The sequence below is a fragment of the Aquila chrysaetos genome, chromosome 8 (assembly GCF_900496995.4).
Source record: "Aquila chrysaetos chrysaetos chromosome 8, bAquChr1.4, whole genome shotgun sequence".
NCBI classification, from domain to species: Eukaryota; Metazoa; Chordata; class Aves; order Accipitriformes; family Accipitridae; genus Aquila; species Aquila chrysaetos.
Window position 1 is genome coordinate 38,915,168 of NC_044011.1, and position 16,905 is coordinate 38,932,072.

The following is a 16,905-nucleotide window of genomic DNA, read 5'->3' on the forward strand; positions in this document are numbered from 1 at the left end:
TCCGCTGCCGGCAGTGCGACCGGGTTGGGGAGAGGCTCACACCCCAACTGCCACAAAAGACCACGACAGCTCGACATCGCTTCCTGGCTTTATTGTCACAGACCCCGTTACAGACTTGGGACCACGGCACCAAAGACAGCGTTGCTGAGGATGAGTCTTCAGACATTGTACCCGATCAGGCCGCCCTTGCCTATGATCTCCCCAATGTAAAACCACATCAGCACCTCCGTGGCCACCAGACCGTTCCTCAGCGCTTCCTGAAAGAAAAAAAAAAAAGCAAGCCACTGGTTAGATCACTGGCTCCTGTGACAGCTTCCTTCCTCACTCCTGTAGTCAAGCTCCACGTATGACTAGCAAAGCTGTCAACCAATTCACAAGGCAACTGTTTAAGCAAAAAAACAAAAGTGCAACCAAGCGTGTATCGTGTTCAGCCACCCCTCAACACTGCATGGTTAAGGTGGTTCTAAAATGTTCAGCACACTGTCAGTTGTCATTCCTGTTTTTGGGTTTTTTTTGGTTGTTTTTTTTTTGTTTTTGTTTTTTGGGTTTTTTACAGCTGTTTCAAGAGATCACTTCCCAAGCCATCTATGTGGGAAACACTTCAATTTCAAGGCCAGCCAATGACACAGCTGTTCCCAGCAGTTGGGCTACATCAGCCGCCTACTCATACTCTCTTCCCTGAGACAGATAACAACAGGGGCCCGAGGAGCACAAGCACAGCCTAGTCCAGGTGTGGAAGAATTAAGACAAAGCCGACACAGTAAAACACTTTCAGTTCTCGACCCCTAAATTTCTTGGGCTTCAGGTCTCCTTGACAGCAGCCCCATTGCTTCCCGTGGCACAAGCAGAGCATTTCAAGCTAGCGTGCTAGCGGTTAAGCCAGTTCTTGGAAAATACTGCTCTGAACACCTATGGCTCATAGAATACAACTGGCAGAGTCTGAAGCACCTGCAGAATGCATCTATTCCCCAGCTTATCCAGAAAAAAAAAAAAAAAAAAAAGATGATACTTTTTTGTAAATATAATTTTTTGGAAGTCTGGCACCAGACAAAGCACATCTTTGGAGTGTCAGGTGTAACAGCAGCCCAGGTGGCAGAAACCCACTGCGGCACGCATCGACTCCAGTGGGGACCAGTCTCACAGTGGGCAGGTTTGCAGGGAGCACCGCGTGGACTCATTGCTACACGGTGGTTGCACAGGAGAGGAGGAGGAGGAAGGCAGGCAGGCTGAGCTGGGTCCTCTGCGGGAGCAGGTAGGGGAGAGAGGAAGCAGAAAAGCCTCAGGAAAGAAATCAGAGCACTGAGGCGACAGGACGGCTCTTGGGAGAAACAAAGGAAAGGTCCATCGTGAAAGAGACCCCGATCTGCAGGGGATGGCCCCTCCTAACAGCCAAAACCCACAGAGCGAGCTGCCCAGGGGCAGGGAGTAAGATGGTCACAGCCAAGAACATGGGCCTCCACTGGCCAAGAAGGCTCCAAGCCATAGGGCAAGCCTCGGCTAGAGCCTCGGCTGGAGCTGGAGCAAAGGCAAACCCTCTCGACGCCCACTCCCTTCCCATCCCGTCGCCCTTCAACAGCCACCAAAGGCCGCTTTTGGCCTTCGGGCGCAGACACCTTTCAGGGGACGGATCCCAAAGGTCCCGCGCAGCCGGTTCCGGGCGGCAGAAGACGCCCGGGAACCGAGCCGCAGCAGGAGTGCTTTGAGGGCGGCAGGAAGGCCGCCGCTCCTGAAAGCCGGCCCTCGGTACCGCCACAGCCCTACCCTGCTCCCCCGCTCCCGCCGTTACCTTGACGGTGAGCTGCGCCAGCCGGCCGGTCTGGAAGCTCCTGACCATGGCCTTCATGCCGTCGATGGCCCGGGGGATCTCGGCGGGGGTCGGCGGGGCCAGCTCCACCTTGGCGTAGTACCAGAACGTGGCCAAGCGCGGCTTCGAGTACGCCACGGCAGCTGCCGGTAGAAGGAAGGGGAGGGAAAGGCGTTTTCCCAACGGCGGCAGATGTCGGCGGAGGCACCCCACGCCGCCGCCGCCCGGATAGACCCCCCCGCTCCCCGCCGCCCAGCCCCCGCTCGCTCACCGCTGAGGAGCTGCGGCCCGCGGGCGGCAACGCGCTGCGCCAGCCTCTGCGCGGCCTGCGCCATGTTGCGGGCTCCCGGCTGAATGTCACCCCGCCGCCGCCGCCGCCTGCGCGCGCCGCAAGGCCCCCCCCGCCGCCGCCGCGGCTGCCCGGGCGCCGCCTGCCCGCCTCCCGCCCGCCCGGCAGGCGCCCGCCGCCGGCAGCCCGCAGCCAGGACCCCGGGCCACGTGCGCGGGGCGGGGCTCGCCGCAGCCGCGGGTTTGAGACCCGGGCGGAGCGGGCGGCACCTCGGTCCACGGCGGACGGACCCACTCGCGCCCGGAGGCGGGGAAAGGCGGCCTCCGCGCTCCGTCCGAGAGGCTTTTCTACGGCTAGGGCCTCCCCGCTGCCAGACCTCCACCGCCAGCTGTAAGATCATCTCTGTATTTAATTTCCACGGCCCCTCTGTTCCCGACGCCCTTTTGGAAAAGAAAGCCTGCGAGGCAGCCGGCCCGTACAAGTAGTGTCACCGTCCCTCTCCAGTCCAGGCCCACACCCAACCCCGCGAGCGGCCACGCTCTCACGTGGAAGGTACGGTTACAGAGTTTAAACACGGCAACAGAACAGAGGGAGGTTTTTGGCGTCGCTGGGAAAGAACGGGGCCAACAGACACAGAGCGAGGAAGAGCGGGCCGGGTGCCAGGCCACGCAGAAGAGACTGTGGGCTGCCCCCGAGGCAGAGGCTCAAAGCTGTAGTGCAGTGGAAAGTCTTAAAGAGTAAGTCCTGAAAGGAAGAGACAGAACAAGGGATAGAAGGGAAGGTCCTAGGAGAGATGCCAGTGGCAGTGGCAATGCGCTCAATGCCGCCTCGATGAAGGTGCACAGACGCTCTGGAGCTCCAGCCGCTAACCCTGCAAGGCTTTGATTGTGCCAGTGAGGGTAGGTCTATGGATGAGACCCTGGTTATCAGTCCAGCCTGTCCTCCAGCTCCTCCTTCTGCTTTTTCCTCTCTGCAAGCCACCGCTGGATCTTCTCTTTAAGCTCTGTGTTTGGTCTGATCTGGTCCATAGTGAGGGGGCTCCGATTGAAAGGATCCGTCTGGTCACTGAAAGACAAAGCATCGAGGAGATTACTGGGAGAGTCCGGCACTAGAAATAAAAAAAAAAAAAAAAAAAAAAAAAAAAAAAAAGAGGAAGACAGGCCAGGAAGAGTCATCAGACAAGAGAAACAGATCCCCAAAAAGTATCAAGGTACAGGGCCCGCGCTTCGTACCTGAGGAGGTGCCGGGCTATAGTCGACCGGTCCACGGTAACACGGGAGGAGGGCAGTATCACCGGGTCTGACATCAGAGTGCTCATGATCGGATCCAGGAATTCATCACAGGCATCCGCATACGTCTCTTCCTCCTGCTGCTGGCGGTCTGCAAGAGACTGGTGGGCACGCACAGCTTTTAGAGACTCGGTCTCTCACTTCTTTCAAAAGCAGGTTTGCTCCTAACCTGTAGCTAAAGCATTTACAGGTCCCTGCTGGTAGGGAGCCCTCTCAGCTGCCCCACCTGAGCCTCAGATGAAGTCCCACTCCCAGAAATCCAGCTCCACGGCAAAGATGCAGTGACACACAGATGGAAAAGGACGCCAGGAACCAGTTCCACCTTCCCCCCCCCCCCCCCGCCCTGAGCTTAAATTCACTCTGGTTCTCACCTTGATCCTCTCAGCCAGGTTACTGAAAGACACTATCATGTTGCCAGGCTTGTTGATTTTCTTCAGAACCCGAACAGTCTGGGCAAAGAGCATCGGTGAATAGGAGCGGCCGTCCTTGGGCACCGTGGCACAGAAATTTTCTTCATCCCTGGACCACAGGTTGAAAGAGAGGAAAGGTTTAAGAACCCGCATTTATCGGGCTGCAAAACACAGTCCCCACAACAGCGGCACTTGCTTTACCACAGCAAAGAACTCAAAGCTAGAGAAAAGCTTGACCATAATTAGGCATTTTTCCTGGGTCCTCTCCAGAGTGACCCATGGTATGAATGTAACTGCTATCATGCTTAACCTCCATCCCTGCTAGCTGGGTTGTGGCTGACGTCCCTGGGTAATTTAAGTTACAATTGCTACAAAAGAGCACAGCATGCTTCCAAAAGGCCCACTGAGGACTGTGGAAAGCATGCAGAGCGATTCTGTTAGCACTGTTCCTGGAGGGGAGGCTCCCCCGCCACGAGGCAGGGGGCCACGGGGCTCTGCTAGCCAGGATGTCCCCAGGATGGCTGCCACCACCCCACACGCCAGCTCTCCCTTGTCACCTACCCAAGGTTTAGGTAGATGGTACAGATGTCAGACACGAGCTGCTGGGGCTTGAAGTCAAACTCACTGAAATCCTTGACCTTCAGAGCTCCCATTTTAGGGCCAACAAGGTGTTGCAGGAAATAGTTGAGCATGGAGATGATGCGCTCAGCAAGGAAAGGATGCACAAACAGGGACTTAATTTCTGGAACAGAGACCAACCGTTCCCTCAGCTCCACAGCAATCCTGTCCCACTCCAACCACCCTGAGACCAAGCTCGCGCCTGCCCACTCCCAGGCAGGGCCCTTCTCCGGATCCTGGCGGGCAGGAGGGGTTGCTCTCCCTACCTGAGGTCAGGAAGGCCAGAGTGCCAATGGTTTCGTTGGACATGATGTTGTGGAAGCGCGCCAGCTGACCAAACATCTGCAGGCTTGACTCCTTCTCGCGGCGAGCCTCCTGAGACAGGCTGTCCCATTCGCCACGGTCCTTCTCGATCTGCTGAACTTTAATCTTACTGAGGTACTGCAAAGACACAGCAGGAAAGCGTCTGGGAGAACAGGCAGGTAAATGGGCAATGGCGGCTAAGCCAGACCTGTTCTGCTGTGCTCCGGGCTGACAGAGGCCAGGTCGGGATGCGAAAGGTACAACACGAGTGCTTGAAAAGGCCTCTCAACAACCACACACGTTTCGCAAACCCCACAACATTCGTTTGGGCAGCAAACCATAGAAAGTCCATAAACATGCACAACCAGGTGGGCGATAGCCACATCACCCGTCTTATGTGCCAGCCTCCCGACAATCAAAGCTCCCCCCAAAAGCCCTTCCTAGCAGCAACAGGCAGCTCCGAAACGTGTGGAGAGACAGTCATCGCGCACCAAGGACATCAGTTCACCTGGCACTATCCTTGTAAACCCAAAGGAGAACTGCCTGGAGACAAAAGGCCTTTGTTAGGATAAAGCACCCGTGCAAAGGCCAAGGGGGTTTAATAATCAAAAACTGCAGAAGTTGTTTAAAGCCCGGCTGCGTCCAGATTAGCAGTGGGCAGATTTCCTCGCAACTCCCCCAGCAAGCTTCATGCTCAATCTGAGAAAAGCCCGTTTGCTCCTCTTTGTTCTGACCTGTCTCCAGAGACCGAAGGGAAGGAAACGAGCACCCTGCCTGTGGGTCCCCAGACCCCGCCACCCCTTGGCCTTCACCCTTTCTCCCAGGGCATTGGCCACACTAGCCCGGAATTGTTTCCTGCAAGTATCCACCACACAGATTCATCAGGCAGGAGCAGAGCAAGCTGATACTGTTCTAGGGATAGGAGGTCAGTATTGCACCTAGCCATCTTCAGGGGAGTGAAAACTGTTGCTTACGTGACGCTGACTACATGTGCACTCAGCCCTACCTGTATGGCTTCATCCAACAGGAAAATGGCATCATTCATGAGCAAATTAAGGAAGCGCAAGAAGAGAGGGGGGTTCATTGCCTCCAGGTTCTCTGAGGCGTAATCAGCCAGAGCCTGCAAGGAATGAGGGAACGGTGAATGCTGTGGCACAGTCGCAATGGCAGGGGACAGATCTGCATGCTCCATACAGAGCTGCACACGCACACGCCTATGTATGCGCCTCTTGCCTCACCTTTATGCTCTGCCGGTACGAATCTGTGCCCCACATGTACCTCAGGATGGGATACATGGGACGGCGGTAGTTAAACTTCTGTTCAAACTGGTGCGGGTCACCTAGACGTCAGCAAAAGTAAGAGCATTTCAGGGGGGCAGTGGGCACAGGCAGGGGCTGCCAGTTCCTTTTCACAGTTTGTTTGGAATAAAACCAGTGCTCCCGTACAGGTCAGTGAAATCTGTCACCGATTTCAAAGCAGTGCAACCGATCCTGTGTTAGAAGAGGGCGGCTGAGGACCCACTATAAGCACTGCTGAGCTGAAAAAACCTTGAGTTCTGGAGGTTATCCTTTCTAGCTACGCAGTTCTGCATAAGCCAGAAGTTTGGAAAGACGGATGCTTTGCCGGAACGCCGCCTGCCTAACACAGCCGAGCAGCTTAACAAGTTGTTTTCACTGACGTACTTCAAACCCTGGAGACAACCCCCCCCCCCCCCCGCCGATGTTACAGAAGGAAGACAACTCTTCCCCTTTTGAGCTTACCAGTAAACTCGATATCCACAAAGACTTTGATAAGCGCCTCGGCAAGGTGGGCAGCGTTTTGGTAAGAACAGAACACTCGCTTACGATGAAACACACTCGAGACGAGTGGGTTCTGGGCCTGATCTAAGTGAGGCATCACAGCTTCCAACACTTCTGCCAGCTTAGCTCGCAGATGAGGATTTTTCATCCTGCAAGAGAAAACAACAAAGCAAATCCAGAATGGCAGGAGAGCCAGAGTCTGGGACTGAGCTGCTCAGGAAACGCTCCAGGAGCTGCACCCATCCGTGCAGGAGCACCTGCTTGTTGCAGACCATCTGTAAAGCTAACGCCCATATCCAGTGGCTCACTCCCAATAAACCTGACTTGTCCCAGCTGTTTACTTACTGCCCAGTGACTTGCTTCCTATTTATCCTGCAAGTCCAAAGCGCTTTTGCCTACTGAGCCTACTGTCCAGTACAAATTACTGAGGTGAGGGTATAACTTTCCTCTGCTGCAGGTGTGGGGCAGAAGCCAAGCCACGTACCCAAGGTCACACCATAGGGCGCTGCCAAGAAGAACTACAGCCTTCATCTCCCTGGGGTCAGCCCAGGGACAGTGGGAGCAGCGAGAGCTGCCTACCACATGAAATCACCTGCTCCTGCAGCCGCCGTGAGCTCGCTGTATTTACACATGCGAGTACAAACAAACGAACAGCAGAAATGTGGCGTGTGCGGTGATGTCTTATCAGGAAGATCGATAGAACAACTCAATTTTGTTCAGTGCTCAGTTACCATAGTAGACTTCATACAGATACTCCAAACAGATCAATCCCAATAGCTTCCTTTAACAAGTACCAAAATGACCCTAGCTGACGAGGCTCCTGCATACTGTGACCAAACAAGTATTTAGACACCGAATCCCCTTTGTACCTCACGCGAAACCTGCGTGCTTCTGGCAGGGCCTTGTTCGCTGTGTCTCCTGCTGGCAGAATTTAGCTTTTCCCAAAGAGATCAACCCACTCATGGCTATGTAAACCAAGCCTCAAGACACCTCTGAATTTCCACTTGCTTGTTCCCCTCTGGGTGCTCTGCAGATAAGCGCACGGGGCTCACACCCGGGGCTGCACGTACCTCTCCACATCACCCATGAAAACAGTAACAAAGTGAAGGATGTGCTCCAGAGAATCGGCGGAAGTCTCCAAGATGTCATCAGCGAAACGCCGCAGGAAAATGAAGAAGTCACCCAAATTATCGGCAAAGAATTCTGCAAACAGAGATAGTATGTGAACTCCTCCTTGGGTGGCTCACTTTGCCCTTTTCTAGCCTCCCGTCTACCCTCCCCTCATCGCCGCGATTCCCATCAAAGTTTCGGGAACTAACTAGCTATATCAGAACACCGCAGTCATGAAGGATGCCTGGCCTGATGAAATTAGTAACGCACAGGATTTGCTTCACCTCTCTCAGCAGTCAGGTCACTTACAGGGCAGGACCCAGCAGCTGTCTGCTGACTGTACACGCTGTTACACAAAAAAAGAAAGCCTCTAGACAACACGGCAAGAAAGCCTCTAGACAACAGAAACCACAAGGAGGATTTTGCGCATAGAGAGACTAGTAAATCAGCATAGTATTTGGCAAAACTTTGCAACTTGGCTGTGAGTGGGATCTTTAAAAGGTCAGCAGCGTCAATACCCTAACTATGCCCCCCTCAAAACCCCCAAATTTTCCCAGAGCAACCCTCTTCAAAGGGAATATTCTGCACAAAGAAAGATGCCACTGGTTGTAGCACTGCGTCCTGCCCTGGACAGAAACGTGCTTCCTCAGACAGCTCTCCCAGTGCTCATACGAATGGTACCAGGATTATAGCCTGTAAGGTGAGCTCGGAGGTCCCAGGTTTCTTTGGAATTTCTGACCTCGCTGCTGACAGTTTGATGTTGCGACTGACCTTCCCTACACTTCCTTACGTGCTCTGGAACCCTTCTTTTCAAAGGCAGAATACCCTTTCAGCACCTCAGTGAAGACGAAACCCAGGTGCTATGAACATCTTAAGGAATTGGGCCATGTACACTTAGCTACTCTAAATGCAGTATTATACGAGTAGCTCTAGACTTGGATGGTTAATTGCGGGAGGCACACAGACAGACTGCCAGCAGGACAGGCAGCCAGCAGGTCAGGCAGCTTCACCTGGCACATAGGCCAACGCGCTGTTTTCCACCTCTGGCAGCGGGAAGGTCAGCTCTAGCGGCTCCGTCCCATGGTTTCCCATGGCCAGCTGCACCAGCAGAACCGCCATAGACACTTGCAGATTCAGGCAGTTCTGCAGCATCTGTGGCTCTGTCATCGCTGTCTTGGTGGAGAGATAGATGGTCATCAGGCGCTCGAACTGCTCCCTGAGGCTGTCAGCAGCAGGGCTGGAGCTCTGCTGAGCTTCTCGCCACGCTACTTGCAGGCGATGAAGGCTTTGGTTTATCTTTACCATGTGGTCGTGCAACCTACCCGGAAAACAAGGCAAGAAGGAGATGACACGAGATGTACAGACTGCTTTAGCGATATGTAAGCCAGCACATGCTTTTATCCTGTTCATGGTGATAAGAGTTCTGCACAATCGAGCTCAAACCGTTTCATGGGGATAAATCTGTCTGGGGCACCAGCAACAGGAAAGCCTTTAGAGAAAGGCAAGCCAGGGCTTGGGAGGATAGAATCATAGAATAATTTAGGTTGAAAAAGACCTTTAAGATCATCGAGTCCAACCATCATCCATGCCCACTAAACCATGTCCCCAAATGCCTTGTCTACACACTTTTTGAATACCTCCAGGGATGGTGACTCAACCACTTCCCTGGGCAGCCTATTCCAATGTCTGACAACCCTTTCAGTAAAGACATTTTTCCAAATATCCAACCTAAGCCTCCCTTGCCACAACTTGAGGCCATTTCCTCTCGTCCTATCTCCAGCCACCTGACAGAAGAGACCAGCACCCATCTCACTACAACCCCCCTTCAGGTAGTTGTAGAGAGCGATAAGGTCTCCCCTCAGCCTCCTTTTCTCCAGACTAAACAGCCCCAGTTCCCTCAGCCGCTCCTCATAAGACTTATGCTCCAGGCCCCTCACCGACTCGGCTGCCCTTCTCTGGGCACGCGCCAGCACCTCAATGTCTTTCCTGTAGTGAGGGGCCCAAAACTGAACACAGTACTCAAGGTGCGGCCTCACCAGCGCCAAGTACAGGGGAAAAATCACCTCCCTGCTCCTGCTGGCCACACTATTTCTGATACAGGTCAGGACACCATTGGCCTTCTTGGCCACCTGGGCACACTGCTGGCTCATATTCAGCCAGCTGTCAACCAGCACCCCCAGGTCTTTCTCTGCCGGGCAGCTTTCCAGCCCCTCTTTCCCAAGGCCGTAGCGCTGCATGGGGTCGCCGTGACCGTAGTGCAGGACCCGGCACTCGGCCTTGTTGAACTTCATGTAATTGGCCTCGGCCCATCGATCCAGCCTGTCCAGATCTCTCTGTAGAGCCTTCCTACCCTCAAGCAGATCAACCCTGCCTTCCAACTTGGTGTTGTCTGCAAACTTGCTGACAGTGCACTCGATCCCCCCGTCTAGATCATTGATAAAGATATTAAACAGAACTGGCCCCAACACCGAGCCCTGGGGAACACCACTTGTGACCCGCTGCCAACTGGATTTAAATTCATTCGCCACAACCCTCTGGGCTCGTTCATCCAGCCAGTTTTTCACCCACCGAGGACTACACTTGTCTAAACCATGAGACGCCAGCTTCTCAAGGAGTACGCCATGAGAGACAGTGTCAAAGGCTTTGCTGAAGTCGAGGTAGGTAACATCCACAGATGCCAGATACCAGGGATACCAGACCCTGCTGAGGAACTGCAGCGGTCTGCAGAGTGGTTGGGAAAACCGACGACCACTGTGAAGCCCTCTGCAGGTGTGCAGACAGCAAGCCAGCACAGCTGCAAACCCCCTTAGGTTACCAAGGTCAGGGATCCAGCAAGCCCGAGATGCCGGCAAGGTGACATTTTCAGTTTCCCAGCAACAAGCCACTTGTATAACTTTTTCATTGAACTCTATATTTAGAGAATAGACCAGAAGGGGACGGTGCTTGGATCAGCAGTGACCTCACAGTATCCAGGCAACGATTTGCAGAGGGAAGCTGAGAAAAATAGTGCGTTCTGGTGTCCAGAAAATCCCTTCCTGGAAACAGAGAGCTACCTCGCTTTTCTGCTTCACATACAATCCGTTTACTGGGGCAGTTTGGAGAGCTGGCAGCAGGCAGGTGCTCTGCCGCCAAAACACTTTCTAGTAGAGAAGCGAGATGCCAGCGGCCTGCTCCCCCGCAGACAGAGAGGAAACCAAACAACCCATGGACACCCCGCACTTGGCTGTTAAGTTTCTCTAAATAACGCGGAACCTGTAAGACTGTTAGCATTGACCATGAGCCCCAGTGAACAAAATTCCTTTCCGAAATCAGTCAGCCTGAGGCTCCCAACGTCAGTCAAAGCACGCAGTGAAAGGTACTCGCTCAACTGGCCTGCTCTGTGTTCTGAGTATTTACTAAAAATTTACGTAGCCATACACAGGTGGAAGACAGCACTGGTGGCAATCTGAGAGCAGTTACCTGTGAAATCCCAAGTGAAGGGTGTACTGTGTGAGGACCAGGTTTTCTGTCACCAGATTGTAGCTATTTGCAAACTCTGGCTCTTGCTCGCTCAGAGCGGGTATCAAGCATGTTTCTTTTTCCAAACCTGGAACAAAAAGCATCTCTGCGTCAAGCCTGGCCCAGCAGCATTGGTGAGGAGAGGGCTCAAGAGGGCCCCTGCCGAAGACAGAAAACAACTGCTGAGGATGCTAGGCAGCCTTTTCTTTGTATTCCGCTCTCCCCTTGCTCCTCTCTAGTCACACCTCTGACTCTCCCTTTACTGGCACACGTCGGGAGGGTGCTACTGGGAGAGATAAGGACATGAGGAGATCCCCTTTCTCATTCCCTTGCTCCCCCACAGTGTGGGGCCTACCTTTCATATGTACGTTCTTGCTCCTCCTCTCCTCTTCATTCAGCTCCTTCAGGGCACAGTAAGTGGGGTTGAAGGTTAGCAGCCTCGGAGATTTTGGTTTGCAGAAGGGCTGGCACAGCTTCAGGAGGGCAGCTCCCAAGTTGAGGAAGAAGGCATCTGAGGCATACATCTGGAAGAAGATCTCTGGCATCTGGTTAGCCCAAATCTTGGTGCGACCCGCGTTCGCGTGCAGGCAGTTTCCCAGCCAGGAGAGAATCCTGTGCTTTGTCTCTGGAGACAACTGCAACAGGTTCTTCAGCATCTGGTAGATCTTCTCGTGGAACTGGGACATAAACTGTTAGGGGGAAATAGAACACGGTTGAGGGTGGTGGGATGGCTCTTTTGCCTCTCCCATCGTTAAGACTCTCGGAGCTCTCCTTGCTCCAGACCACACCCTGCTCTTTAATGGCAGGGCTTTCAAAGTCAATCACAGCCCAGATGCCTCAATCACAGCCCAGACACCTCTGTTAATCGCTGCAGACCCACACGTTTGGAGTGAGTCAAATCCTGAGGCTGGCAGCAAAGAATAATTGGGGATGTACTCAAGAGCAAGTTGTTTCAGTGGGGAGTAAAACCCAAATTCTTGACGAGTTTTTGGCAGCAACAACAACCCTGAAAGAATACGTGACTGGGAAAGCCCCCCTCTGTGACCACTTCTGCACCCGAGTCTCCTCCTGTATTTATATCCTGCATTCTGTGGCTTCCCTCCTTCTGAAACATTCCTGAAGACCCTCCTAGCACCATTCCCCTGAGGAGGGAGGCTATTTACTTTCATAACGAGAGAGCGTGTTGCCTATCCGTTTCTCCACCAGGGAGTCAAATAGCATTTTAATTACAGGACAGGTACTACAACCTGTTTCCCGGTGATTACAACACCTAAGGCAGATTACCTTCATGTAGCATCTCAAGTTACAGTGCCTGTATCTGTTCCATGAATACCACCCTACCCTTGTCCCAATACTTGGACAACTGCTTTGATAAAACAGGACTTGCTCATCACAACAACCCGAGGAAGGGGGCTAAACTGTTCATGTGTTACAACTGGAGGATCCAAAGCAGTTTTATGACTTGCTTAGTCACGAGCCAGATTATTAAAGAGCCAGCGGCAGAACTCAAGGCCTGACATCATGTCTTTAATCCTCAGGCAATGAGAGGCCACTAAAACACACAGGGAAGCAGTACTGCCATGCTTCAGCCCACCTGGTGGATGTTGGATTCCTGCACTTTGATCTCTTGTGGGCTGGATCGGGATGGATTCAGAAAATAGCCGTGGTTCTCCACTACGCCGGGGGTCTTTAACAAGCAGGAGATGTTTAAAATGGCACCTAGCAAAGTCTTCTGGTACATCTGTCCATTGCTGGGATCCTTGGGCTGGATGTAGCCTGCAAAAACCTAGGGAACACAGCAGGACACGCTGACAGTTGTATAAAATCCCAGTAAAAAACCCCCACAAACTGAGGGGTTTGGGACAGGTTATCAGAAAGGAGAGGAGGGGTAAGAGTACACGAACAAGGTGGTGTTAATGCTGCACTGTCGGTTTGACCTCTACCGATATGTGCCCCTCCTGCAAGTAGAACCTGCGAGGAGCTCTTGATCAGGCCACCGCACCCACCTTTGCTATGTCCTTCTGCTTTGTGAAGTAGAGGAGCACATCGAGGTACGTGTACAGCAGGATCTGGCAGAGGTCCAGGTCCTTGATTCTGCCCAAGAGGATGTCAAACACGGGAACCATGACCTCCCCGAACGTCCGCACCTCCTCATCCATTGTTAAGGCTTCTATGACCTCCTCAAGAAACTCGGTCACGTCTTCGAAGTCTAGCGAGGGAAGCAAGGGTGTTACTCACGATACTCCAAACAGCTGAACCTCAGTGCGTGTATACCTAAACATGGCCCTCCCTTTTAGCAAGGAGGGGAGCCAAAGCTTCACCCTACTCCACGACGCTCTTCCCGCAGCTTAAGCTAAAGGGCGGCCTCACAGCATGAAGCTAGCGGCGCAATCCAGCTGGACTTACGCGCCCCTCTCAGTGCCTCCAGCATCAGGTCCACCAGCTGCTCGTACACGTTCTGGTTGACGTAAATCTCCGGGGTGAGGAGGACAGTGCGAGTGTTTGACACGGTCAGGTTCCGGCAGCGCACGGCGAAGGGCAGCAGGTTCTCTGGGACCTTGGTTATCTGCGCAAGGAGAACGAGACAGAGTTGGGGCCCTGGCACCCGCTTCTGGCCATTAAAACCTCAGCTCCATCACTTCGGACCAGAAAGCCAGGTGACAAAGCTGCCTTCTTCCTCAGGAGCCCCTGCTCACCTCTTCTCTTGCCCTCTGGAAGCAGGCGTAGAGGTAGCGCAGAATCTGCCTCTCCCCTGCATCCCGGTCGGCAGAGAGGTTCTGTGTGCTGGTGGAGGTCATGTAAATCAGGTGGTTTCCAGGCTCCGGCAGCAGCAAGCGGGTGAAGAGGGCCTAGGGACCAGCAAAGACAGACAAAGTGAAACGGCCCCGGCAGAGACAATCCCTCCAGAAAAAGAAGCACCATGTCACTGCAGGCTAGGTTACTTCTGCCTGGAAAAGTACTTGCTATTCCTCATTAATTATCAGAACGCTAGACCAAGAACTCTCAGGCTTGCTCCTTTGCCAAACAAACGATTTCTCCTTTAAGAGCGACGGAAGTCCTAACAGAAGTTATTTTCACTGGAAAACCCACCAAAAAGTCACCATTGTGTCTACAGACGGAGCTGAGTGCACGCACGACACCGGTCAAAGTTTATTCAGTAGCACAAGAGACCGCACGCTGCAACATTTGCCTTCCATGACCACACGCAAGTCTTCCCTCGCGCCCTGTCCAGGCCAAATCTGTTCCCCTCCCTGTCCCCAGCCAATCTGTACGGCAGCAAACTCCTGCAGCCTCCAGGAGGAGGTGCTCCAAGCAGTGAATTCTAAACCTTTCTCAACCTCGTGCCCCAAAAACCCCATGGCCGTTTCCAGCAAAGCCATGACTGGCAGCTCCACGCTGGACTTTGGCAAACAGACCGCATTCAGGATGCGTTGTGAGGAAGTAAATTCAGTTCCTGTTGCCCAGGTAGGCAGAGTGCCCGAGGCAGGGGGTCCTACCTGCTCGACATTGTCCATGTCCAGCCAGTCCTGGTCGTCCAGGTCCGCGGCCATTTCTTCCAGATAGACGCAGCGCGCTGGGATCCCGTTCCCGCTCTTCATGCTGGGGTCGCCTGAGGAAGCCGCAGAATGACCCGTTTCACCCAAACTGATGGAAAACGTGCCGGCAGGCAGCAGAACGTGCAGGCAGGGCCCTGCCCGTGGCACAGCCGCCCGCTGCAAATTGCTGCGCCGAGGCAGGCTCCCGCTCCCAGCGTTCCCCTTCCGATAGATCTGGGGGGGCTCTGCCCTGCGTGAGAGAGTTTCCCCAGCCTGCGATGCCCCCGCCCCCAGCTGCAATAAGGAGGGTTCCCAGCGCTCACTGTTGTCGAGGGTGATGAGGAATATCCTCTGGATCATGTGGTTGATGTTGAGCTGCTCGCACAGCTCCCGCTGCGAGCGGAAGGAGCGGCTGATCTCAGCCACCGAGTAGTCGCAGTCGTCCAGGCTCTCGGTGACGCTGTTGTCGGAGTCATCTTGGCTGACCGAAGTCTCATCGCCTGCAAAACACGGCTCCTCAGCCTCCCGGCGGGGGAGGTCTCGCCTCTGCCGGAGGGGCCGGCGCCCGCCCCCTGCCCCGCCAAACCTGTCAGCTGCCGCAGCTGCTGCTGCTTCTGGACGGCGGCGAACTGCTTGGCGTCGGCGATGGAGCCGAAGAGGGCGGCGAAGGGGTTGCTGGAGATGCTGTTGTTGTTCTCCTGGTCGGTCATCTCCCCTCAGGGCCACGCCATGCGGGGGAGGGGGGGCCGGGGCCGGGCTGCGGGGAGAGCCGCCGTCAGGGCCCGGACCCGCCGGGCAGCGCTGCCCGCGCCCCGAGCCGCTCCCCCGGGCGCGGCGGGCCCGGCCCGCTCGGTGTGAGGCCGCCGGTCGGTACCGCGGCCCGCTCGGCCCTGCCGCGCTTACCTCCGCCGCCGCCGGACAGTACTGCGCGTCACGCCGTCGCGGCACAACGGACGTCACCGCGGTGCGCCGGAAGCCGGAGGGAGGGGGGAGGCGGGCCCTTTGGGAGAACGTCTCGGGGCGGGGCAGAGAGTGGGCGGGCGGCAGCGCCCCCTGGCGGCGCGGAGGAGCGAGCGCCCGCCTCCGGCCCCCGGGCACGGACACGGGCACGGACACGGACACGGACACGGACACGGACACGGACACGGACACGGGGGGGAGACGGACGCGTAACCGCGCCTGTTTGCGTGCGGCGAAACGCAAACCTCTGCGTAATACCCGCGTCGGCGTTTGCTATTGGCCCAGCGACCTGCATTTTAATATTCATGGCATGCAAATTGAAAAATTATGCAGAATGCATAAGCATTACGTGTATGAGCTCATTAACATGCAGGTTGTCCATTTGCATACATAAGTACCTGTTCGCAGTTGCACAAAGGTACCAAAACATGGTTTTGGTTTTTCATTTGGGTTTTTTTAATTTTCTTTTTTTAAATTTTTGGGGCTTTTTTGTTTGTTTTTTTTTAACATTTTGTGCGTGTGTGAGGTCTTTGGCCCGTGCCTGTAATTAGCGCCTTGCAGTGCGTGTGGCTCTGTACGCGTGTGCGCGCAGGACGCGCGGTCATGGCCCCACGGGGGACCCGACCCACCCTGCCAGGATGGCCCCCCCCGGCCCCCCGCCCCAAGCACAGCTGTGGGGCCTGGGTGCTATTGGGGGGGGGGCAACATGTGGGGCTGGAGTACCAGCAGGCAGAGGTACATATCGGGCGGGGGGGGCTGCAGAGCCCCACGGGGGGGTGCTGGGGGGGGGGGGCAACAGGTGCAATAGGAGCCAGCCAAGAGGGCCCACCGCATCCCAGGGCGCATCAAACACAGCAGGACCAAAAAAAAGACGTTAATTACCCCACTGTAATTAGCGGTGGTGTGCCCCGCCCCCCCCCCCCCCCCCCCCCCCGTGACACCTGCCTGCAGGCCTGGCCCCCGCCCTTGGGGTGTGCAGACCCCCCACGCCGGGGGGTGTTTGAGGGGTTTTGGACAATGGCCTTAATTACATGATTTAGGGTTGGGTCGGCCCTGAGGTGGTCAGTAGGGTGTGCGAGAGGAGCCCGCGGGGGCTCTGCCAGCTGAAATGTCTGCTGTCCTCCTCTTCAGGGTATGAAAGTGTATCAACTTTTAGGGGTTTTTGTGTATATATATATATATATATATATACACATATACATAAAACCCCCATACTTATATACACATATACACTGTCGTGGGTGGCCCCACGTGCCCACCAGGCTGCTTCATCACTCCCCTCCTCAGCA

General features: G+C 54.8%; 2 protein-coding genes across 2 annotated transcripts; both read right to left on the reverse strand.

The window, feature by feature from the left end:
* Window positions 1-76: 76 nt before the first annotated feature.
* On the reverse strand, window positions 77-2,497 carry ATP5MG (ATP synthase membrane subunit g). The gene is made up of 3 exons (XM_030022886.2): window positions 2,076-2,497; window positions 1,787-1,947; window positions 77-257 (listed from the first exon to the last, which is right to left on the reverse strand). The coding sequence occupies exons 1-3, from the start codon at window positions 2,491-2,493 to the stop codon at window positions 159-161; spliced, it is 678 nt and encodes a 225-aa protein (XP_029878746.1). The 5' UTR covers window positions 2,494-2,497; the 3' UTR covers window positions 77-158.
* On the reverse strand, window positions 2,485-15,679 carry UBE4A (ubiquitination factor E4A). The gene is made up of 20 exons (XM_030022876.2): window positions 15,560-15,679; window positions 15,243-15,413; window positions 14,980-15,156; window positions 14,618-14,730; window positions 13,817-13,969; window positions 13,527-13,686; window positions 13,127-13,329; window positions 12,715-12,906; window positions 11,476-11,809; window positions 11,082-11,208; window positions 8,633-8,940; window positions 7,583-7,715; window positions 6,474-6,661; window positions 5,952-6,052; window positions 5,720-5,833; window positions 4,677-4,851; window positions 4,354-4,534; window positions 3,754-3,901; window positions 3,326-3,483; window positions 2,485-3,158 (listed from the first exon to the last, which is right to left on the reverse strand). The coding sequence occupies exons 2-20, from the start codon at window positions 15,364-15,366 to the stop codon at window positions 3,020-3,022; spliced, it is 3,228 nt and encodes a 1,075-aa protein (XP_029878736.1). The 5' UTR covers window positions 15,367-15,413; window positions 15,560-15,679; the 3' UTR covers window positions 2,485-3,019.
* Window positions 15,680-16,905: the final 1,226 nt, after the last annotated feature.